Source organism: Thamnophis elegans, chromosome 3, assembly GCF_009769535.1.
Source record: "Thamnophis elegans isolate rThaEle1 chromosome 3, rThaEle1.pri, whole genome shotgun sequence".
Lineage (NCBI taxonomy): Eukaryota > Metazoa > Chordata > Lepidosauria > Squamata > Colubridae > Thamnophis > Thamnophis elegans.
Genome location: NC_045543.1, coordinates 1,557,607 through 1,581,278, shown reverse-complemented (window position 1 = coordinate 1,581,278; position 23,672 = coordinate 1,557,607). Strand labels below are relative to the sequence as shown.

Sequence of the window (23,672 nt, the reverse complement as noted above, 5' to 3'; positions counted from 1 at the left end):
CCTTCAGAATTGGGCGGCCTATAAATTTAATAAATAGAATAGAATAGAAATCACTTCCTCAATACTACGCCCCCTTGCACCATGGAGCAGTATACAAGACTCTTGCTAAGAGCTATCGTTACTTGCTGTTTCCTTTTAACCGATGAGAAGATGGCCTAATATTGACCTGTAAAATACTGTGATACAAGGCAGAATTTATGCTTCCTTTAGTGATAGCAAGTTACCCAGATCCTAAGGTAAAGAATCCCAAACCATGACATTATCATCTCAGTGCTTAAGAACTGGAATGAGAGTCTTATTAGGGGAATGTAGTATTTGGTTTCTATCTGGCATAGTTCGACTTTTGATTCACCTGCCCTTGGAACATTCCTTAAGGCGGCAAGAGGATTATATCCAGGTACTTTTTGGCAAATCTGAATGAGCATCAGTATTGTGAGCCATGATTTTGGCCTTCTATTCTTCCATCGACCCTGTTTTTATTGTTTTTGATTCTGGACTAGCCAAGGCACGGATGGCCTGAGTATCCCCGTTAGTTATTCTGAGGTTGTGATTCCTTGGATGATTTCATGCTGTGCACTTGGGAGTAGTTTAAAAGAATTTTTATTGTTCAAATCTTTGCTTCCTAAGTTACTGAACATGAATTGGTGGAGCCCCAACATTTTCGAACTGACTTCGTAACCTTTTCCAGGCTGATAAGGCATCAACTACATTGTAAGAAAGGTTTTCGAAATATCTTTTAATTGGGACGTATACCCTTGTAACACCTGCGTTGGGAGAACTTCGCCGTGATTGTGAGAGCTAAAATATGATATATAGTGCCGAACAGATCCACACCAACCTTGGTTGTCTAATAGTGTGCACATCTAGTTCTAGTTATTTCTTTAACTGAACATGGGGAAGGGTGGTGAACTTTTTGTACTGGCATACCACTTGTTGGATGAAATAAGTAAAACGAGCACCAGTTGTCAAACTGTTTAGGGTAAACACAACAGTCACTCGGGCCCTTGTGACCTCTAGGCTGGAATACTGCAATGTGCTCTACATGGGGCTGCCCTTGAAGAGCATCCGGCGACTTCAGCTAGTCCAGAACGCGGCCGCGCGAGTGATCGTGGGTGCACCTCGGTTCACCCACATAACACCTATCCTCCGCGAGCTGCGCTGGCTACCTGTCGATCTCCGGGTGCGCTTCAAGGTGCTACTAGTCACCCACAAAGCCCTTCATGGTAGTGGGTCTACGTACTTGAGAGACCGCCTCCTGCCAATTACCTCCCTGCGACCAATTAGATCTCACAGATTGGGCCTCCTCCGAATCCCATCTGCCAGCCAGTGCCGGCTGGCAACTACAAGGAGGAGAGCCTTTTCAGTAGTAGCTCCGACCCTTTGGAACGAGCTCCCCGTGGAGATTCGTACCCTCACCACCGTCCAGGCCTTCCGCACAGCCCTTAAGACCTGGCTAGCCCGTCAGGCCTGGGGACAAAGATAATCGCCCCTCCCGAATGATGAATGAATGTTGCTCATTATTTTACTCTATGTTTGTCTACGTCACTGTTTGTATTTCCTTCCCCCGATTTTATGTAAGCCGCCCTGAGTCCCCTCAGGGAAAAGGGCGGCCTATAAATTGTAATAAACTTAAACTTAAACTTAAACCTGGAGAAACATCACTGCCAAGAACATATTTGACAGTTAGCAACTATAAAAGAAGCTCTAGCACAGTGTTTCTCAACCTTGGCAACTTTAAGACCTGTGGACTTCAACTTCCAGAATTCCCCAGCCAGCCATGCTGGCTGGGGAATTCTGGGAGTTGAAGTCCTCAGGTCTTAAAGTTGCTAAGGTTGAGAAACACTGCGGTCTAGCATGACCTATTATCTGGCACAAAGCCTTCCCTTCCCTTGCTCCCAAGCTATGGGACGCGTTCCCCTGAGGGGATACACCTAGGCCCCCATTCTCAAAAAAATTAGTAAAATAGATAAAAACGAGTTTTTTCCCCCCAACCAGGTTTTCAACGGTTACTTGATTCCATGCTAGTTTGATTTACATTTTTAACTTTTAGTGTTGACTTTCGTTGTAAGAAAACTCAAAGTACGCACCAAATTAGAAGGGCAAGGTATAAATCTAACCAGCCAACCAGCTAACCATTTCTTCTCCCTCCCAATTTTGCAGCTTTTCTAGTGCTTCTCAGCCTGCACGCAGACATGGCCTCCTGGCCAAGGAGAGGCAGTTTCGGTGATGCCACGATTCCAGGCCCTTTTGTAAAGCCGGAGGCTTTTCAAATGCCATTGTTCAAGGTTATGTAAACAAGCCGATGAGTTTCTTGGGCTTTGTCTTCGATGCTATTGCACTGGAAGGGAAAGATCCCGCTCTGACAGTAAAACCCACTAATTCAAGAATGTCCAATAATCTCTCTTCCCTCCCCAAGGCCCCTGATAAGAGCGAGAATTGAGGAAGACCTTTCAGAGGCAGTTAACACTGTTCTGTGAATTGGACAGACAGATTGTTCCCCGGAGACATCAGGCAGTCTCCTTGCATCGTACCCAAGGTTGGGAATCTCAACTTTCTCGGCAAATCAGCCTCCGATGGCTCTTAGTAGAGGAAGAGCGGAATTGGGAAGCCGCGTCCCGTGGACGTCAACTCCCAGAATCCCCCAGCCAGCATAGCTGGCTGGGGCATTCTGGGAGTTGAAGTCCACGGGGCTTAAAGTCGCCAAGGTTGAGAAACACTTGTCCTAAAGGGAATCTCGCCTGCTCCACTTGATGGATTTGCAAGTCCGTTCGGCAACGTAAGGGGACACAAGCGGTTTTTCCCAAGCATGATTTGATAAATGTTTTAATATTCTGCCTGCGACAGGCTATTTTCAGTGTGAATCACCTAATGATAATATTCTTTTAAATCAAAAGAAGACTGGGTTAGATTGCTTCTTTTAAAAAGAGTCATTTCTTTCAGCCGACTCCCTGCAATTCTCCTGATCCAAATGTTACAGATTCCTTAGCTGCACTTGCTGTCTAACCGAGGTGTAGAGGCTGGATTTCATTCTTCATGGCTTGGGAGCAGGAAAGACACTCGGAAGGCAACTTTCCTCTGCCTGGAACTCCTCGGCCTCTTCCTGAATTTCCTCCTCAAGAGCCTCCAAAGCAGACTTTCTCATAGGTCATATCCATCACTTAAATTAGTATCATTCTGATCGGTTCCACCACAATACCGCAAAGCCCTTATCCGCGGAGACATAAGCGCAAAGGGCTAATCCGCGCCGTTCGAAGCGCTAAGGAAAAACGTGACCCTACCGCGATGACATAATCGCGGAGGGCAAATCCGTGCCTTCCGAAGCACTCAGTACCCTAAACCTAACCCTAACCCTAACCCTAACCATAACCCTAAACCTAACCCTAAAGCAAACCCCTGAACCTAATCCTAACCCTTACCTTAATTTAAATCGGCTTTCTGCCGCGGCGCCGTTTTAAAGCGCCCTTCTGTTGCCGCGCTGTTGTCGCGGCAGTGATGACGCGCGGTGATGACGTCGCGGCTTTAGCGACGCGATTTTATCACCGCTATTTTGACGAGCGCGGTTTTGTCGTGCCACGATTCTGATGCCAGGCCAAGTTCCTTTTTATTTTGCAAGGGCTTCGGTGCTTCATTCCAAAGTTTCCCTTCATAACAGCTATACAAACTAACAGCTTTTATTACTATTGTATTCTGAGTGAGTTGATTTCTAATTGTCAGCCACTTCCCAGAATTTTTTTACAAGCTGTCTAATACATATTATTCAGAACCAAATATTAAATTCTTCAATAATCAAACACATTAAGCTCTTCAATTTAGTTATAAAAATGAGGAAATTGTGAAATTATAAAAAAATATCTCGGAGCCTTCTTGCTCCACTTGTGAAGAAAATGGGTTGCCCCTTCCATCTTTCACAAAGTGACTAAATTTCAGGGGTAACCTCTTGGAGGTTTATGGTACCATTCAGTGTCACTCCATTTGTAACTGACTGATTCAGTAGAACTGTCAGCAGCAAGCCAAATACGGCCGATGTAAGAAGGGGCAATTAAATATCCCTTCTTGTGTTTGCTATTATGCTGAAAACAGAATTTTTCTTTTGGTATTAAAGTCACACGGGAAGAAAACAAGAGAAGCACAGATTTCATGCTGAAGACAAATGCAGCATTGATTTTTTTTTTTAAAAGCACCAGTGCCACAGGAAACCAAAAAATAAATTTTCCTATCAAAAATGTTTACTATATTACAGAAAATGGAAGCAGGCAAAGTGAGACAGCACCTCAGTCAACTTATTGTTAGTATTTGCTTGTTACTGTAGTTTTACACCAGGAAGGAGGGAAATGTTAAGGATTTTCTTTCTTCATGCAAAAAATAATTTGGCTGGCTGTGTGAACTACACACGTTTGCCGTGATTAGATGATGTGGCTGGGGCTGCATGTTGCTAAGAGGGCAAAAGGGTCCTTTTCTTTCTCTCAAGGACCACTACGGAGAATCCGGCATTGCAATTTGGGGAACGGAAAGTTATTTTCACGAATTCCATAAAAAAATGTGGAGTATTTATTACACCCCATTCATCACTCAGTATCTGTGTGTTTATAACAGAGTGGAAATTGTCAAATACCCAGCATCTCTTACTGAATAGGGAGCAACTGGTTTACAAAACAATGCTCAGCAGATAATTCAATGAGTTTACAGAGTCTGTTGTGTCAACTATTACGTTTTCATTCAATAATAACCGTCGGAATGCTCGTTGCATTTAAGTTGTAGGTATTCTGGGAAAGCAAGAAGTTAGGTGGACAAACCACGTTCACGTCATATTTCCTTCTAGAACAGTGTTTCTCAACCTTGGCAACTTGAAGATGTCCGGACTTCAACTCCCAGAATTCCCCAGCCAGCATTCGCTGGCTGGGGAATTCTGGGAGTTGAAGTCCGGACATCTTCAAGTTGAAGTCCGGACATCTTTAAGTTGCCAAGGTTGAGAAACACTGTTCTAGACTGACTTGGCACTGATGTAGCCGTCTGCATTATGTCTTTTAGCAATACTTTGCCGTTATTTTTGTTTCACAGACTGACACAATCCACACGTCCAACTATCTAAAATCAGGGCACTTTAAAAACCTCTCCTACGTTAATGCTAATGTAATGGGGCTCAGCGGGGCTTCCACGTGGCGTGATTCAGAATCAGGTACATACCTGCAGGAAAATCCTTCCAATCCCACTCAATAGCTGAGGCTCTTGCTCTGGGTGGTATTTCATGACGGTGTGATACGTCTCCACCGCAAGCACATAGTCCTAAGGGGCAGAGCAAGCACAGGGGGGGGTGGGAGGGAGGCAAAAATCAACGTTTATTCTGTGCTCCATATATACCTTAAAGTGAGCGAAGCTGCAGACATGCATGATAAAACAGATGGAAGCAGAAATCTTCAAAGGAGGAAGAACACCGTGCCTGAAAATATAATGACAGGATTTTCCTATTTTCTTGGCACTTGGCCCCACGTGGGAGCGATGTTTCACTGCTTCCGTCACAGGCACACAGCGCATAGGACAAAGCAACCCCAAAGTCGAATCAAATTCAGGGAGGCTTCAGCAAGCGCCAGTTTCACATCTGCCAGGATTACAACAAGCATCCTCTGGCTCTTCCCTTCCTCTCTCCCAAAGACACACACACACACGTACAGGCACACAGACACACAAATCCTTCCTTATCATTCTGCATGGGAAGCCAACCTCTTCTGCGGTGCCAATTGCTCTGTCGGCCAGATTTCCAATGCTCTGAAAATTATTCATGCTGGGAAAATAGCCACAGCTTCTGTGTTGCTCCGTCGCTGCGGCTAAATGAAGGGAATTTCAAATGAGCTCAGCGGAGCCGGGATGGGGGGTTCAGTGAAAGAGTAGGAAACAACACCCCCCCTCATCGTCCTCCCTCTTTTGATTACTGTTCAATGCTTCTGAAGAATGGTTTTTTTTTTTATAAAAAGGGGGCAATTAGAAACGTTTATTTGTTCATCACCTATAAGCTTCCTGATGGATATACCTTGGTCTCCGTTTAAACGTGCGTCTTTAAAAATTCAGTTTTAAAAAAGAGAGAGAACGAAAATCAGTTCAGTGCAGGGAAATTAATTCTGCGAGCGTATTTTCAATAGTAAGGACGCCAGTGAGGAAGCTGTAGTATTGGGCTCTATTCATGCGGCTCACAAACCCAAGAGGGGAAGGGAAGCCCCTCTTCAGGGGTGGGTCTCTGGCTAGCGGTGGTCATAAGAGGGAGGGGAGGCTTCAGATGCGTCCTTCAGAGACAGAAGCTCCCTGTGTAGGAGGAAGGAGCCTCCTGCCATCTGTCCCTCTTGCCGGCTTTCTCCAACGGAGATGCTGCCAGATGCAGAGCCCCAACTCCTACGCTGCTTTCAGGCAGGCTCCCCAGCTTCCCCACGGAGGCATGGCGGGCAGGGATGCTCCGAGCGGGAGGTGGAGGGAGGGCGAGTACGAATTGTATTTGGACAAGTCAACTAATGAAAATCCCACGTACAATCGGACATGATTCATTTATCTAATCCCGCCTTTATGGTAGAAATTACTCAAGGCAGTGAGCATACCTAATGCCCCACTTCTCCTCCCATTTCCCCCACAACAACCACCACCCTGTGAGGTGGGTTGGGCTGAGAGCGAGTGCCTGGCCCAAAGAAATCCAGGTGAGCGTCCCTCTCTTAAAAACAGGATTTAAAGGCAGCGCCTTTAAAACCCAGCGACATCATTGATCCCCAGCCTTAAGGCCAAGGCAGTCATCACCCTTTTTATTTGCAAGAGCCATTCCGTAGCCAAGCAATTCTGCCGTAACCGAACCGTAAACAGATATATGTCCTATGTCTCCTTTATATTAGAAAGGTGGATCTAAATTAAAAGGAAGCAGTTAAAACACCAGCCTTACGTTTTACTAGAAGAGGCCAGGTCTCCTGCTTTAATTGGCTGATAACAAAGACAAGAGAGAGGCAGAAGGAGAACAAAAAGGCTAGAGGGCTACGAAAATGCTTCTTTTGCTCTGGAGAGCTCGTATTTCAGTATTCGAAACCTATGCAATTTGTTCACCCAATTTGTTTTCCAACCCTACGCCACCATTAGGACTAATATGGAGTATATTTTTGTGGAGCTGTGAGATATTTTTTTTTAAATTTATGAATGAATGTGGGGATAGCCAATTAATAGCTTTTCTCATTTTAAGCCAGTGGTTCCCAAACTTGGCAACTTTAAGACTTGTGGACTTCAACTCCCAGAATTTTCCAGCCAGCTGGAGTTGAAGTCCACAAGTCTTAAAGTTGCCAAGTTTGGGAACCACTGTTTTAAGCTATGAGCCCTTTCATGTAAAATAAGCAAAATCTAATTTCTGAATATCTATTTCCTGAAGCCATGGAATTGGTACAGGAAATGGTCAATAAGTGAAGTGTGTGTGTGTGTGTGTGTGTGTGTGTGTGTGAGAGAGAGAGAGAGAGAGAGAGAGAGAGAGAGAGAGAGAGAGTGAGGGAGGGAGGGAGGGAGGGAGGGAGAGAGAGAGAGAGAGAGAGAGAGAGAGAGATGCTTGAAAGATTGCTGGTTGCTGCCATTCAGCTAAAGACCTTTCAGATAGTGTCCTGTGTCTGTACCATTCCCCCCCCCCCGTTTTGCCCCCTTGCAGGACGGAGAAATTAAATAATCCCCATCTCTTCCTGAGCTGCTCTGTTCTCCGGGAGACAGTGCTAACTGCAAGTTAACCATCTCAGCTCTATGACCTTAAATTAGAACCCGCCAATCAGTTCACAATGAAACTGACCTGATCTTAATCAATTTCACACTGAAGGCTTTTGTTGTCATAAATGTGTCCCTTGATCATAACATTATTTTTATTACCATTTATTACTGTTGCATTTGTAAATGGACACTATCTGAGACAGTTGCTAAACAAGGACAACCTGTATTAGGTTCATAACTGATCAGTTCAAAAGGGATCTGTGTAACAGGATGTGGAATGTAATGTATTTTGAGTCAAGCAAAATATCTCGTCAAGCACCAAAGATTGAGCAACTAGTTAAATGTAGGCTGAATAGCAGTCAATTAATTGAACACATAACTAGCTTGAAAATCATACTCATGGTGCTTCCATCAATGGCTTTTATCACCACAGATTGGCTAGAGATATTGAATGGGGTGAAACAAGTCTCAAGTCCTCTTAGTGCTAAGAAATTATTATTAAATTTCAGATAACTCAAAACTGGGATAGCTAAACGATAGGAAGGAGAGAAATAAAACTCAAAACAATCTTGGTAGGTTCGAGGGATGGGCTGAAAATAACCAAATGAAGTCCAGCAGACAAATCTATAGTTCTTCATTTAAGAGAGAATCAAATTTAAGGGCATGGAATGGGGCGATACTTGGTTTGACAAATATTACATATAAAAATATTTCTGAACAATAATCGACTTCAGGGGATGAATCAAAATGTACTTGCAAAAGAGACCTGATTTTAGATGGTATCAACTAAGACATAACTTTCAAATTGTGGCGGGGAATCACACAGCTTCCTTCTTCTTTGGTCAGACTCAAATACCGTCTCCAGTTCTGGCCACCACCTCTGATGAAGGAATCAAACAACACGCAACATGTTTTGAGCAGGGCTCAGCAAAGATGATAGGAGGTGGAAGATGAGAGAGGTGGAAGCAGCTGGATAGCGTTTGCTCTGAGGAGGGATATGATAGCATCCTTCAATTATCTGCAAGGATGTCATGCAAAAGACCAACTCCTATTTCATTTTCTTCTAGAGCAGTGGTTCCCAAACTTGGCAACTTTAAGACTTGTGGACTTCAACTCCCAGAATTCTCCAGCCAGATCTGCTCAACTCTGGGAGTTGAAGTCCACAAGTCTTAAAGTTGCCAAGTTTGGGAACCACTGCTCTAGAGTTTAAGACACAGAGTGATGCATTTGCATCCCTGGACGGCAGATTCTGACCAACAGAAAGTAGGGAGAAAGTCCTCTCAGTAAGAGCAGTTTGACATCTGACCCCACAGAGGGTGAGGGACCAATGGCCTAAATAACTCCTACCAATGCAGATCAGTGCCCAATTAATAAGAAACGCACCTTTCACTCATCTTATTCCTTATTCTTAGCAATCTACTTGTGCTTCTTGTTAGAAAGAAACTGGTTTTCCAATTCATAAGAATGCAATGTCTTTTGAGGGGGAGAGGGGGGGTGATGCTAGATGGCAGCACGCTGCATTTTACAGCAATTCCAGAAGAAAGCTAATTTATTCATGACACATTAAATTACAGATGACAACTAAATGTCTTCCTTGGAAGAAATAGAATATAAAAGCTGCACCAAATTCTTGTAAATATACACTCCTAATTATTTGTACTTGTCTGATTTCAAGTCTTATTGGCATGAAAATACGGTTTTATAGGAATTCTAGACGCTGTTAATATTAATTAACTTTATTATCAAGCTATTTTTAAAATGTAAAAAAAATGCAAGAAAATGTTTTCCACCATTATATAGGGCCTATGATTTAGACGGAAAATGTTAATTTTTATAGAAAGCGCATCTTGTGTTATTGTAAGTAACTTTGCAAACTACATCGCATTATTATTTATAAATTACAAAACTCTTTGAGCAAATGAATGGGTCCCTTAAGAATAAGGAATGGAGACTCCTTCCCTCCCCGCCCTCCAGATGTGATGTGAATTTGATCTCGAGAGTGGCAGTTGCAGCAGAACTGATGGGAAGTCAGTAGGGAGAAGTCTACGCATTAGATAATTGATTCAGGCAAAGGATAGTATATGCCAGTAGTAGGTCCTCGGCATCAGCAGTACTAACAGTGGCAGGTCCCATTTCTCATGACACCAGGGCAACAGCTGGAAAAAAAATCGTATTTCCACTGGGCTTATGTTTCCTACCATGATGAAGATACATTTGCAGAGAATAATACTGGAAGAGCCTTTCCTGCAATTTCAGAGGATGTTGGGAATATTTGCTCACCCATCCCCCTCAGCCCCTCACATTTACTCTTCTGAAGTTAAAGAAACATGAAAGGGAGGGTGAAGGGCCTAAATGAAACAACAAGGGTTCATTCAGCTCCCTGAATTCTGTCCATGCCTCAAATTTCAATTTATAGTACTCTTCTGAATGAATCATGTGAACTTGGTGGAATTCTCACCCCGTTCCAACCGGTTTGGTTGGAACGGGGCCGGTGGCGTCCTTGTGCACGCGCGCGGCACGCGTGCGGCACACACGTACTAGCATCTGTGCGATGCTCCAGCTGCTCCTGGAGGATTGCGCAGGCGCTGTATGCGTCCTGCGCATGCGTAGAAGCGCAGAACTCGTCAAAACCAGGTAAGGAGCGCGGGCGGGCGGGTGCGCCCTTCGCCGTTCCCGGAAGTTACTTACTTCCGGGTTCGCCGACCAACTGGTTCGCAGGGACCGCCGCGAACCGGTTGAAACCCACCCCTGGTGGAATGCCTGGATGGAAAGTAACTCCAAGTTGTGAAATGCAGTCAGTGATATCTAAAGAAAGTTGTAGGGAAACTAAAAAAAAAGCTTAAGCACTTGAACATTATGCAAAGAAAGCAGAAATCTAGATTTATAAAATGGTTTTAGAAATCTGCGTTTAGACATGTCTTTTTTTTTTAAATTAAAGTCAAGATTGCATTTGGATACAAAGATTGAGCTGTGAGGGAACAAACAAACAAACAAACTATACACAGGGGGAAAAACAGATGTTCAGCTGCTACTACAGAGAGATGCTTTAAGAAAAGTAAATGCAAAGAAAAAGAACTAATTCTGAAATTTGTGCATTTCAGAGCCCCTTTTTTCAAACCTTAAAATTCCAAATTCCAACTATTCAAGGAAACCTTTTTGTTTAAAATTATTGTCCCTTCTTGACTTATTTTGCTAAAGCATCTTTAAAGTACAAAGATATATACTATCTAATCTCTCCAACTATCTATTCCCCAAATTAGTTGGGATGATACCTTCCAGGATTCCCACACAGCTGAAAATTCCAGGGCTCAACCTGTATTTTTAGGGGAAACTGGGTAGCCTATAAAATACTATTGTTGGGGCAATACCATTGTTGAGCCGAGGTGGCGCAGTGGTTAGGGTGCAGTACTGCAGGCCACTTCAGCTGACTGTTATCTGCAGTTCAGCGGTTCTAATCTCACCGGCTCAAGGTTGACTCAGCCTTCCATCCTTCCAGATTGTGGGGGCAATATATGCTGACTCTGTAAAACGCTTAGAGAGGGCTGTAGAGCACTGTGAAGCGGTATATAAGTCTAAGTGCTAGAGCTATGTTTGCCAAATATCATATAATTTTCATCCAAAGATATATACAGTAATAACGACTCCTTTGTGATGGATACTGTAGATCTGAAGACTACGGATAGGTTTAGATAACTTGCTGAAGAGAGCAAAGTCTATTTTGTGGCTACCAGAATATGAATATTGCTTTTCATAGTTTATTGAGGGTTGTTAGAAATAGTAATAGAAATAGTAGAAATGTATTCCAAGGAAAATGCTCAAATAGTCGCATTAAAATAGAATCACAAGCAATACCACTTAGACTTTTATACCGCTTCACAGTGCTTTTACAGCCCTCTCTAAGTGGTTTACAGAGTAAGCCTATTGCCCCCAACAATCTGTGTCTTCATTTTACTGACCTAGGAGGGATGGGAGGCTGAGTCAACCTTGAGCCTGGTGAGATTCGATCTGTCAAACTGCTGGCAGCCGGTGATCAGCAGAAGTAGCCTGCAGTAGCGCGCTCTAAACACTGCGCCACTACGGCTCATATATGCTGCAAGGCTGTAGCCATACAAACGGCAACTGAAAAATAGGTTTCGACCTATCAATTGTTGGTTTGAAATGCAGCTGAAGGAAACAATTCCATGCAGCCAGCTGTTTGCGGAACGGGACAGCTCACCATGGCCAACTTGTTGCGGCCAAGTTGCGATGATGGCCAAGTCGCCGTGGGACAATTCAAAAATTCAAATTATTTAAAATAATTTTTAAAATATTTTAATTTTTGGTTCTCCTTTGGCATCTTTTCTTCAATGATTCTGTTCCACCGTTTCTTCAGTATTAGTGTAAAGCTTGACCCACAGTGGAATGTCTCATGGGGAGTTGGCCACGGGAAGTTGGCCGCAGGCCCACAGCGAGTTGTCCTAGATCTGGGAAATGGCTTCCCAAAGATGCATTTTTTATTTTTTGCAATTTGCAATGCTATGTTTGAATACACTAGAAATATATAGCAATAGTTAGACTTCTATACCGCTTCATAGGGCTTTCAGCCCTCTCTAAGCAGTTTACAGAGTCAGCATATTGCCCCCAACAACAATCTGGGTCCTCATTTTACCCACCTTGGAAGGATGGAAGGCTGAGTCAACCTTGAGCCTGGTGGGATTTGAACAGCCGAACTGCTGAACTGCAGTCAGCTGAAGTAGCCTGCAGTGCTGCATTTAACCACTGCGCCACCTTGGCTCTAGAGGAATTCTATATACAGAATTCCTCTTCATAAATAATTTCTTACTTTGTGTAAGCTCCATATTAGTGTCGTAATCATTTGTTATGCTGCTTCTCAATATAGTTTACAGTTAAGCCCAAAGATCACAAAGGCCACAGTGCTCTTTCTAAGTGAGGGTACATCATCTGGTGATCATATTACCGTTTGTGTACATGACCCATCTTACCAATTGCTTATTTAACACATGCAAGAAGTAAGCTAAACAATATGATCTGCAAAATTATATTAGCTAAATACAGTATTTTTATATTTCTTGTGATTGCTGCTAATCTTGAGAGTCTACTGGCAGCATAAATCGGTTATAAAGAAATAGGGCTGTATGGTGTTTTAGATTCAGATCTTCTGAATGTGTATGTAATCCTCTCTGCAACTCTTTAAAGTAGCTGCATCTTTCCCCAAGATTGTGAGCCAGATAAAGATCCAGATGCTTGAAAGAGATGCAGAAAGGGATAATGTCTGTGCTTCCAAGCAGCTTTTTGGACTCAAATCTGAAGTGCCGAACGGTCCTAGAATTTCATCTTCCCACTTGTTTTTTGGAGGAAATCTGCATAAATTGACAGATGGGAAGAAAAATGCTTCTCTGGACTGATTTGAAAGCCTCAACTCCCTCCAGGCAAGAATCAGAAATGCAGCTGAGGCAAGGAAGCAAAGGCTGACAGCGTGCTTATTCATCTATATCTTGGAGGAAATTCACAACAAATCATGTTTATTCTTCCAAAGTGACACTAGCCGTGCAAAGGGAACTGAAAAGTGGGAAGATTCTGAATGGTAGCACTGGTCAAACGCAGCTTTTTTTCTTCAGCTACTCCCCCAAGAAAAGTCTCATTATGAATTTTTGAACTGGTCTGTAGTCCTTTATTAAATTAAGACACTGACCTTAGCGGGGCATCTGAACAAATTAAATGAGGGGATATTAATTCACCTGGAGTCTAATTTTTAGCCCTACAAGAGAAACTACAAACATTCAGAGAGATTTCAGCTGAAATTTGCTCGACCTCATAGAGACTCTCTAGATGGCACAATGACCTGGTTTAGCTTGGGACTTGACAACGGAGACGGATGCTACCACTATAGAGAGAATAAAAAAGAAAACGTTCCTGGAGATTTCACTGATTTGTGAAACTGTCCTCGTGGATATTATCTGTTGCCTCTTTTGTATTATTAGCAGCCAAACATTTCTGTGCTTTGGAGCGTTTATAAAACAGGAAAGGAATTGTTGCACTTTCTTTCCCGACGGCATTAGAGAGAAACGGAGAGGCTGCTTGATATATGCACATAGTAGGCTCTGGCCACGTCTGAACCTGAAATCAATGGCAGCGTGAATGTCTGCAGCACAAACAATATTAGAGCACAATTTGAACAACGGGTGCGACTGGGGTCTTAGGATGCTGTCTGGATACAAGGGATGTGACGACCATGCTGCAGTTTGAATCCATGTGTTCCCGATTCAAAACCTTTTCTGACAAGTCGGCCTCTACCTCCGTGACCCGACAAATGCACGAACGTCAAAAGTGCGCCGACAAAACCGTGGCGCTAAAACCGCGATGTCAAAAGTGCGCCGACAACCGCGCGCCGACAGAAGCGCGATTTAAGTTAAGGTAAGGTTTAGGGTTAGGTTTAGGGTTTGGTTTAGGGTTAGGGTTACAGCGCGCTTCTGTTGGCGCGCTGTTGGCGTGCTTCAGCGCTCATTCGTCGGCGCAGTTTTGTCGGCGCGGTTTAGTCAGGCGCGCTTTTGTCGTTCGCGCATTTGTGGTGGAACCCTCTACCTCTTGCCAACAAATACACAAAAGCCAAAGAAAACGGGGACAGCCTGGAAACCCAGCCCTTTTGTGTTGCTGTTTTGTCTCACCTCCGAAATGATTTCAGCAGGAACCGCCAGCTACGCCTCCACACGACCCCAAAAGGCCTCCTCTCCCGCCTCTCTTGACGTTCTACTCGGGTATATACGGTAAAATCCGCAGCCGGAGCACCCACCTACCTTCATCATTAGCAGGCAGTTTGCCGTGGAGTACATCACCCGGCCCAGACGTGACCTCCACAGCTGAACAGAGGCTGTAAAATGAGAGCAGCTTGTGAATGTGCACAAATAAATTAGAAGCTCTTTCCCTAGCCATCAATTATCGGTCATATGTATTCCAACTGAAACGATTTCCCCTCGTTAACATCACCACATTTTGAGCACCGCGGCGTTTCTAACATTCTGCCACGTTGCTCTGAAAAACCTGCACCCACTCGATGGAGGGAGAGAGAGAGAGAGAGAGAGGGCTTGACTGGGGAAAGGAACAGACTGTCTGAATAAATGAAGCATAATACAAAGCTGGGGAACAACCTCTCCGCTTTGAGCTCTGGCAATTCTGCAAGGAAGCAATCATTTAAGGGAACAAAAGGCAGGGAGGAAGACAAAGAGAGAGAGAGAGAGAGAGAGAATGCATACACCAAGTCATTAATTAGGACCACTGATGAGCAATCATCTGATTTGAGTCATTAAATGTACACCCTTCCGCTTCTCTTACTGATCCGATGCTGAAAAACCAAAAGGAAAAAAGACCCCACTACTTCATTTTGCCAAGGAGCACGAGGGTTTCAGGACTATATGAGTCTGGGGTCTTTGCACTTATGTGTCGGGCTTAGGCGCCTGGAAAAATCTGCCAAGCTTCTCTGCCACTCCTACGCGGCTGGAGCTCCTGGTGTTTAAAGGCTGCTGCCTGCAGCACCAGCCAATTTCTCACTCCCTCAGTTTAGAGGCTGGCTCCTCATGCGGGGGAACGCATGGCTCACGGGAGATCTTGCACAGCTTAAAGGGACCAGACGTTCCATGCCAGGAAAAAGGTGTTTATTATGTTGCAAAACGAACACTACGATAAAAGGAATTTTAACACGGCCAGGGCTCCAATTCTTAGGTGTGCTCAGGAAATCCCACTGTTTTCAGTGAAATTTGCTTTTTAACATTAATATATAGAATCAGATCGCAAATCTGACTGCTTTCAGAGTCGGTAATGACTTCCCAAAAATTGGTCTTGTCTGTTATCATGGGATAGGATTGCAGAAAGAATTGCTGTGGAAAAGAATAGTTAGAACTGCAGTGAAACAAGCACTTGATGTGGAATATTTTGTTACTTGCTTTACAAACCCTTTTTTAATATGTGTTATCCAAGACTAGCAGAAATGTATTTATTCTGATTGATTCAAAACTACGCTTTACTTTTAGAGTTCATGTAAATATGGGCAATTTGGAAAATATATTCTCCAATGTAACGATTTAAAACAAAGCAATCTCTTTTGTCCAATTACACTACAAAAACAAACAAATAAACTGCAAACCAATAGAAATGCAGACCTCTCTGCTCCGGGCCTCTGCGGAAGTCACCAAGATTAACACGGGTGGGAGTTGCATCAAGGAAGTACAAAACATTTTTTTTTATTTAGCAGAGCAGACCTTTAGGATGTGAGATAATAATTGGAAAAGCTCTACGTCCTCGCAAATTAGTAAAATGTACGATAAAAACGTAAAAGCAAGAAAGAACATATTGTTTAGTTTTAATTGAAAAAAACCTGTCATCTTATGTAAGAACAAATAAATATTATTTGCAGTTCTTAATTTAGACTGTATCTTTGTGTGTTTGTCCAACCCTCTTCTGTATTTTTTTTTAAAAAAATATGGGTATGAGAGAGGAAGGAAGGAAGGAGGGAAGGAAGGAAGGGAGGGAGATGGAGAAAAGAAGGAGCAAGGGATGGAGGGAGGAGATGGAGAAAGGGAGGGCAGGGAGGAAGGGAGATGGAGAAAAGAAGGAGGGAAGGAGGAAGGGAGGAGATGAAGAAAGGGGGGGGGAGGAAGGAAGAAGATGGAGAGAAAAAAAGGAAGGAAGACGGGCGGGAGGGAGGGAAGGAAAGCTGCCAAGAAAATGGTGCAGTGCTAAATCTTTTTCTTCCCAGTGAACGGAGAATGAGATGCAGTTCTCTTTTTTTCTACTGAGGAGAGCTGCTTTCTGCAACACCTACTCAGACCAGCAAGAGGGACGGTCGTTATGCTGCAGATCGAACCCCATAAAGAAAACAAACCCAGAGCTGTTTTCAGCCATTGTTCGCGAAACAAAAACCTGAAGGCTTCTTCCTTCAGTGAAGTTCACCAACAGACAGAAGCAGAGGCAGAAAGTTCCCTGTCGCTCAGAAGTGCAGCCGAGCCCCTTGCCCTTCTCGGGAAGAGATGCCATCGGTCCTCACAAGTGTCCTCTGGGTAACATTAGGCAGGCAGACAGCTGTAATGCCGCCGCACTCCAAGCGCATAACAGCCACTCACAGATGCTTGAATCCCTCTCTCTCTCTCTCTCTCTCTCCCTGGCTTCCGCTGGCTGCTTTTCATCCCTGGCCATGCCAAGATCTGCTCAACTTAGCCAAGCAGCTGTGGCGAAGGAGAGCGTGAAAAGAGGGCAGACGCAGAAGCATCTCAAACAAAGGACAAGGGCCACCACCGCATGGAGGCTTTCCTTCAAGTGCTGCGTGATCCATATAGCTCTAATCCAGTGTTTCTCAACCTTGGCAACTTGAAGACGTCTGGACTCCAACTCCCAGGATTCCCCAGCCAGCGAATGCTGGCTGGGGAATTCTGGGAGTTGAAGTCCGGACGTCTTCAAGTTGCCAAGGTTGAGAAACACTGCGTCTAATCAATGGGATGTTGCAGGAACACAGTCCGCCATATAGAGAGGGGAAGGCTGGCTTAAAGCTCCGGGAGAGATAGTGAAGTGGTGGGATGGGAGAAACTCCAGATTTAAGGATCTCCCTTTTGTCAAGACGGCCTGGTAGCTCTGTGGGAATTTCAGACTGTATAATAGCTCCCTATCTCTTTAGAACCGCATCTCTCACGTTTATCTAGCCGCCTGTTGTTTTTAACCTCAAATTCCGTATCTGGGAGCCTTGCTCCCCGTCTCCAATTTCAGATGGATAGCAGCTAGCCGCAATTATTCGGCGAATATGCCTATTGTCAGAATCACTCTCCTAATAATTGGCTCATATATTCTAGGAGGGTATAGAAGAGGGTAATTTCTACTTTAGGCCCTGTTAGCACCGCTGCAGCATTGCTGTTTTGCAAACCGCGAGAAGTGGAAATAAAGCTGTCATTCTATATAACTCTTATTGTAGAAGCCTGCTCTACATAACAATCTCAAGATAATTGTATATTGTGGCAAGATATATTTGCTCGTAAAAAAAAAAAGGGGGCCTGCAATCGTGCATATATTTACCCAAGAGTAAATCCCAAAGAGTTTACTGAGACTTACTTTGGCATAGATAATGCTCTGGTGGATGGTACTATCGACCTCATTTGAGACGATGAGATCCATTTCCCTAGCAAGCTGCTTTCAAAATATCTGGTCACCACAGTCCCATCATCAGAGTATTCATCACCTTTATATTTCCCCTCCTATTAGAGAGACGAGGTGGCGCAGTGGGTAGAGTGCAGTACTGCAGGCCACTTCAGCTGACTGTTATCTGCAGTTCAGCGGTTCTAATCTCACCGGCTCAAGGTTGACTCAGCCTTCCATCCTTCCGAGGTGGGTGAAATGAGGACCCGGATTGTTGTTGGGGGCGATAGGCTGACTCTGTAAACCGCTTAGAGAGGGCTGAAAGCCCTATGAAGCGGTATATAAGTCTAACTGCTATTGCTATTTATATCTCTATCTATATCTCTATCTCTATCTATCCATCTCTCTCTCTCTCTCTCTCTCTCTCTCTCCATCTATATATCTATATATCTCTATCTCTATACCTATACCTCTCTCTCTCTCTCTTTATCTATCTATCTATCTATCTATCTATCTATCTATCTATCTATCTATCATCTATCTATCTATCTATCTATCTATCTATCTATCTATCCATCCATCCATCCATCCATCCATCCATCCATCCATCCATCTATATCTCTATATCTATATTAAAAAGAGCCAAGGTGGCGCAGTGGTTAGGGTGCAGTACTGCAGGCCACTTCAGCTGACTGTTATCTGCAGTTCGTTGGTTCTAATCTCACCGGCTCAGGGTTGACTCAGCCTTCCATCCTTCCGAGGTGGGTGAAATGAGGACCCAGACTGTGGGGGCTGATATGCTGACTCTGTAAACCGCTTAGAGAGGGCTGAAAGCCCTATGAAGCGGTATATAAGTCTAACTGCTACTGCTATTTATATCTCTATCTATATCTCTATCTCTATCTATCCATCTCTCTCTCTCTATCTATCTCTATCTCTATCTCCATCTATATATCTATATATCTCTATCTCTATACCTATACCTCTCTCTCTCTCTCTCTCTCTTTATCTATCATCTATCTATCTATCTATCTATCTATCTATCTATCTATCTATCTATCTATCTATCTATCTATCCATCCATCTATATCTCTATATCTATATTAAAAAGAGCCGAGGTGGCGCAGTGGTTAGGGTGCAGTACTGCAGGCCACTTCAGCTGACTGTTATCTGCAGTTCAGCGGTTCTAATCTCACCGGCTCAAGGTTGACTCAGCCTTCCATCCTTCCGAGGTGGGTGAAATGAGGACCCAGACTGTGGGGGCGATATGCTGACTCTGTAAACCGCTTAGAGAGGGCTGAAAGCCCTATGAAGCGGTATATAAGCCTAACTGCTATTGCTATTAGTGCTATTGCATTCTGCTGGTAAAATAAAATAAGCAGATTTCCAATTCCTGCGAATCCCAAAGCAATTCCAGGTTGGTAGATAAGTGGTTCTTTTTATTTTCTCCAACCAGTTTCTATCGGCAATGATTTTCACAAGAAGCTATAAGATGTTCTAATTGTAGAGCAGGTATATTATGAAGTCCTTCATTCCTCTTTTCTTTTATTGCAGTTCACTTTTATCTTATGTTTTATGCTGCTTTAGTGTTCTCCTTTTCCTGATTTCGAACTCTTACCTTTTCAGTGACATATGAACATTACGCTGACTATATTTGGTCGTTGCTTCTGAGGGAGTTTTTAAATATATAGTTTGGTGAGTCATGGGATCGTAATTCAATACATTTAAGCTTGAATCTTGCCAACTAATTGGAATGGATCAGTGTCATCGACAGACTATGTCGCTGAAAACAAAACAGAATTGGGCCCAATTTGGAGGAGGAGAAAAAACAAGTTCTATGGACTGAAGAGAAGAAAGAAAATCTAGAAAAATTCCTCCAAATAATCTGGGAAAGGACAGTGATTTGGAAAATCACTACTTGCTCCGTTCTCCTCCTTCCTAATCACATGACCCATTGTGGTAACAAGATGAAAGATATACACAAACATGACTGAGAGCAGAAAAAACATCCACAAAAACTTTTACTGTTTTACATGAGCGGGTGGGCATCAGGGCCGGATTTTCCTATAGGCTAACTAGGCTTCAGCCTAGGGCCTCAAGATCAAGAGGGGCCTACATTCAAATTGTTAGCAAAATTAAAATTACACTATTCTAAAAACAGTGAACACTAAAACACTGAACCAAAAATAAGGAGAAATTCTACGCATATGACTAATAAACAAACATAAAAATGTATTGGTTAAGATCGTTCCAGCGCTGCGGCAGTTGGAGAGCCCGCCCACGTTCCCGGCACCGGCGGTCGGGCGAGAGGCGCGGCCGCTCCCGGTATCCGCCCCGTCGACGCGGAGCCCACCAGCGGCCAGGCAGGTGAGGGCGAGGGGGCCGAGCCGGGCAGCTGAGTGCAGCAGGGGAGGCGGCTGGCCTCGCTGCCTTTGCCGCAGAGCAGAGCCGCCCTCCGTTGGGAGGCCAGCTATATATATTGATATATATTGATATATATCACAGTAATAATGTATTTTATTGTCTCTCATGTAATTTACAAACTTAAAAATGGGAGGTGAAAGGGCCTCATAAGTGGAATAGCCTAGGGCCTCTTTTCACCTAAATCCGGCCCTGGGGTGGGCATGGAAGGTGCCCATTGACCACAGGAACTCAACTCACGAGCTGACCACAAACCCCTCACTTCCTGCAGTCTATAATCATGAGGGGTAGCTGTCCAGAACGCAAGTGGAGAATCTCACAATAACTCCTTTATCCAGGAAGACTGCAGAAGCCAAAATGATTGCACAATTGGGCAATAAGTTCAGCTAAACCACTCAATACTAAATTGACAGCTTTAAAAAAAGCAGATGAAAGAGCTGGAAAGAGAAAATGAAAGAAGTTAAGAAGATGTAGAGCTCTGTAAAACAAGTGTCTGGCGATGTAAGATGAATTAATGACAAAGTGGAAATTCTGGAAAGGAAGACAGAATTTATAGACAGGGAGTTGGAAAGAAAGCTGGATAATTTGGCTGTTTTGGAATTAAGAAAGAAGAAACTTCCTTTAAGATTTACAGCACTTCCAGATAATTCTAGTGAAGATATTAGGAGAAAAGGTTATTAAAGCTTTAGCAAACCTTTTGGACCGGGGCAGAAATTGATAAAATATGTAAAATAAATACAAGATTTGCAAAAATAATAAATGTTCTAAAAGATGTCTTGGTGGCCTTCATCAGGAAGAAAACAAGAAATCAAGTTTTCATGCAGCATTTTAATACAAGACTGAAGAATGATAATACATATGTATTTGTACTGAAAGAAATTCCTGTTAGAATTCTGAGTGAGAAAAGAGTATTCTCTTTAGGAAAGGATTCCATTTTAATGGAGCAAAATAGGAGGTGCTTTTAAACAGCAGAGGTTTCAACTGAAGCATAATGAAACATAAAACACACTGATTTTCTTAGGTGCAGAAAAGGCTTTTGACAATTTGAACTGGGCTTTCTTGTTCAAAGTTTTGAAAAATACACACGTTGGAGCAAATTTTATAAAATTGTAAGATCAATGTATACTTCACATAAAGCACAAATAATGATTAACAGAAATCTAACAAAGCCTTGTGATACAAAAAAAGAAAAATATAGGGATACTCAGGGATACAACCATCTGGCTTTCATGGCATTGGCGAGACTTGAACTCACAGCCCCCTGCTTTCTAGCCTAGTGGCCACAACCACTAGACTCAATTGGCTAAGAAAACTGGTTAAGAAAAACCAGGAAAATTGAAGAATTGGTGAATAAAACGGGTCTAAAATTGAGAAGAAAGTAAAATATTTGGGAATAATTGCATGTTATTTCAAAATAACTATTAAATAGAATGAAGTTAAAAACACATGATAAGATGAAAGCAAATACAATTTCCATTGTTAGATAGAATTTCTGTGATGAAAATGAATGTCTTGCCTAGAATGATGTTTTTGTTTCAGACAATACCCGTTTTCATAACTGTGCACCATTTACGGAGTAGCAAAAGGTTACCTCTAAATTTGTGTGATAGGGCAAAAAAACCCTACAAGTTAATTATAAGGTGTTATAAGATGCAAAGGAAGGAGGAGGAACATGTCTATGCAATTTAAAATTGCATTTTGCAGCTTGCAGTTTGGTTTGGATGAAAAGAGTGAGCATTGCTGAGAAATAGAAGGCTGTTGGAATGAGAAGACCACCACCTGGGATTTGGGCGGCATGGATATCTGTGGTAGAATAAAGTGAAGGTTAATGTGGATTTTAAAAATCATTATGTTAGACATGCCACATTGAGAACATGGAATAGATACAAACCCAGGTTGTGCCCTAAAGCACTTCTGCAGCATTCAGCCGAAGACGCATTTATGGATGAGAAATTATTGGCAAACATAAATGGCTAACTTATTGTGAGATATACGATTGAGTCCCTAAAGCATGTGACATAGCACATGGGCAAGCTAAGATTCTTAGAATATGAATTGAGCAATAACTGCAGATCTTCAAATACAGTGTAAAAATATCGGTGGGGGGGGGGGAAGAAGGGGAGAAAAGAGAATGTGTTCTTTTATTTTTTTCCCTTTTGGTTCTGACTTTTTAAATTTCTTTATATAAACATATTTTCACCTCAGGCTTTGCTCTAATTTGTTTCTGCTATTTTTGTTGTTTTACCTAATTAACAACAAATAAAACCGGGGGGGGGGGGGAATAGCAGGCACTAACTTGTCAGAAGGCACCTCTTGGTTTAAACAAGATCCTCCAATTCCAGGAAGAACTTTTGGGAGATAATACGCTGGACTTTTTAAAAGACTAAACAATCCTTCGGCTCATTTTTTTTTTGGTAACCTGCTGTCATGGTTTTTCTAATAATAAACCTGTCACTCTAAAATAGCACCCATCACGATAACAAAATTAAAATAATAATTAAAATAATAAAATTAAAAGGCAAATCTGTGAAATGAATTTCAGCAAGAGTACAAGTGCATAGCTTCAAAAGACTGAACGAGCCGCAGAAATGGCAATAGCGTTGCTTCTGAGCAATCTTATGAGAGATCCTGGCCATTTCCGAGCAAGTGATAGGAACATCCTGTCTATGGAAAAGAAGTTTTAGAGGATACCTACCTTGCCTGCTCTCCTGGGTAATGTTGGTCATGCTGCCATCTTCTGCTAAGCCATGTTCCAAGTTGTCTAAAATCTGCAGTGAATAGACAACCAGTGCTCAGTTTTAAAACTCTAGTAAGGAAACTGAATTTATATTTTACCAACAATTTTACTAACAAAGTGGCTCAGTGGCTTAGACGCTGAGCTTGTTGATCAGAAAGTTCGGCAGTTCGAATCCCTAACGCCGCAAAACGGAGTGAGCTCTCGTGACTTGTCCCAGCTTCTGCCAACCTAGCAGTTCGAAAGCACGTGAAAAATGCAAGTAGAAAAATAGGAACCACCTTTGGTGGGAAGGGAACAGCGTTTTCATGCGCCTTCGGCATTAAGTCATACTGGCCATATGACCACGGAGACGTCTTTGGACAGCGCTGGCTCTTCGGCTTTGAAACGGAGATGGGCACCGCCCCCTAGAGTTGGGAACGACTAGCACATATGTGCGAGGGAACCTTTAATCTTTTACCAATAAAGAAATAAAGGAAGACTAGTATAGATCTATTTCAAGCTTTTTAGCTCTCGTCAGCTAGCCATAACCTTATTTGAGTAGACCAGGTTGCTGTGATAGAGCGGTTTCACCGGAAAAACACTCTAGTGAGGAAACAATGCCCACATTAACCTCAAACAGCTAAATTTATCACATTCAGGAGATCAAAAAAGAGTCACAGGGGCATGTTACAGAATGGACCTGTCAGCATTAGTA

General features: G+C 43.0%; 1 protein-coding gene across 2 annotated transcripts in view; it reads right to left on the bottom strand.

Moving 5' to 3' along the window:
* The window catches only part of TRAPPC12 (trafficking protein particle complex 12), an 87,678-nt gene that overhangs the window by 5,514 nt on the left and 58,492 nt on the right, over nucleotides 1-23,672 (bottom strand). For both annotated transcript variants that reach the window (XM_032212785.1, XM_032212786.1), the window contains exons 9-11: nucleotides 22,937-23,009; nucleotides 14,502-14,575; nucleotides 5,185-5,283 (exon numbers count right to left, since the gene is read on the bottom strand). In XM_032212785.1, coding sequence (XP_032068676.1) covers nucleotides 5,185-5,283; nucleotides 14,502-14,575; nucleotides 22,937-23,009 — 246 coding nt within the window. The remainder of the gene's footprint in view (nucleotides 1-5,184; nucleotides 5,284-14,501; nucleotides 14,576-22,936; nucleotides 23,010-23,672) is intronic.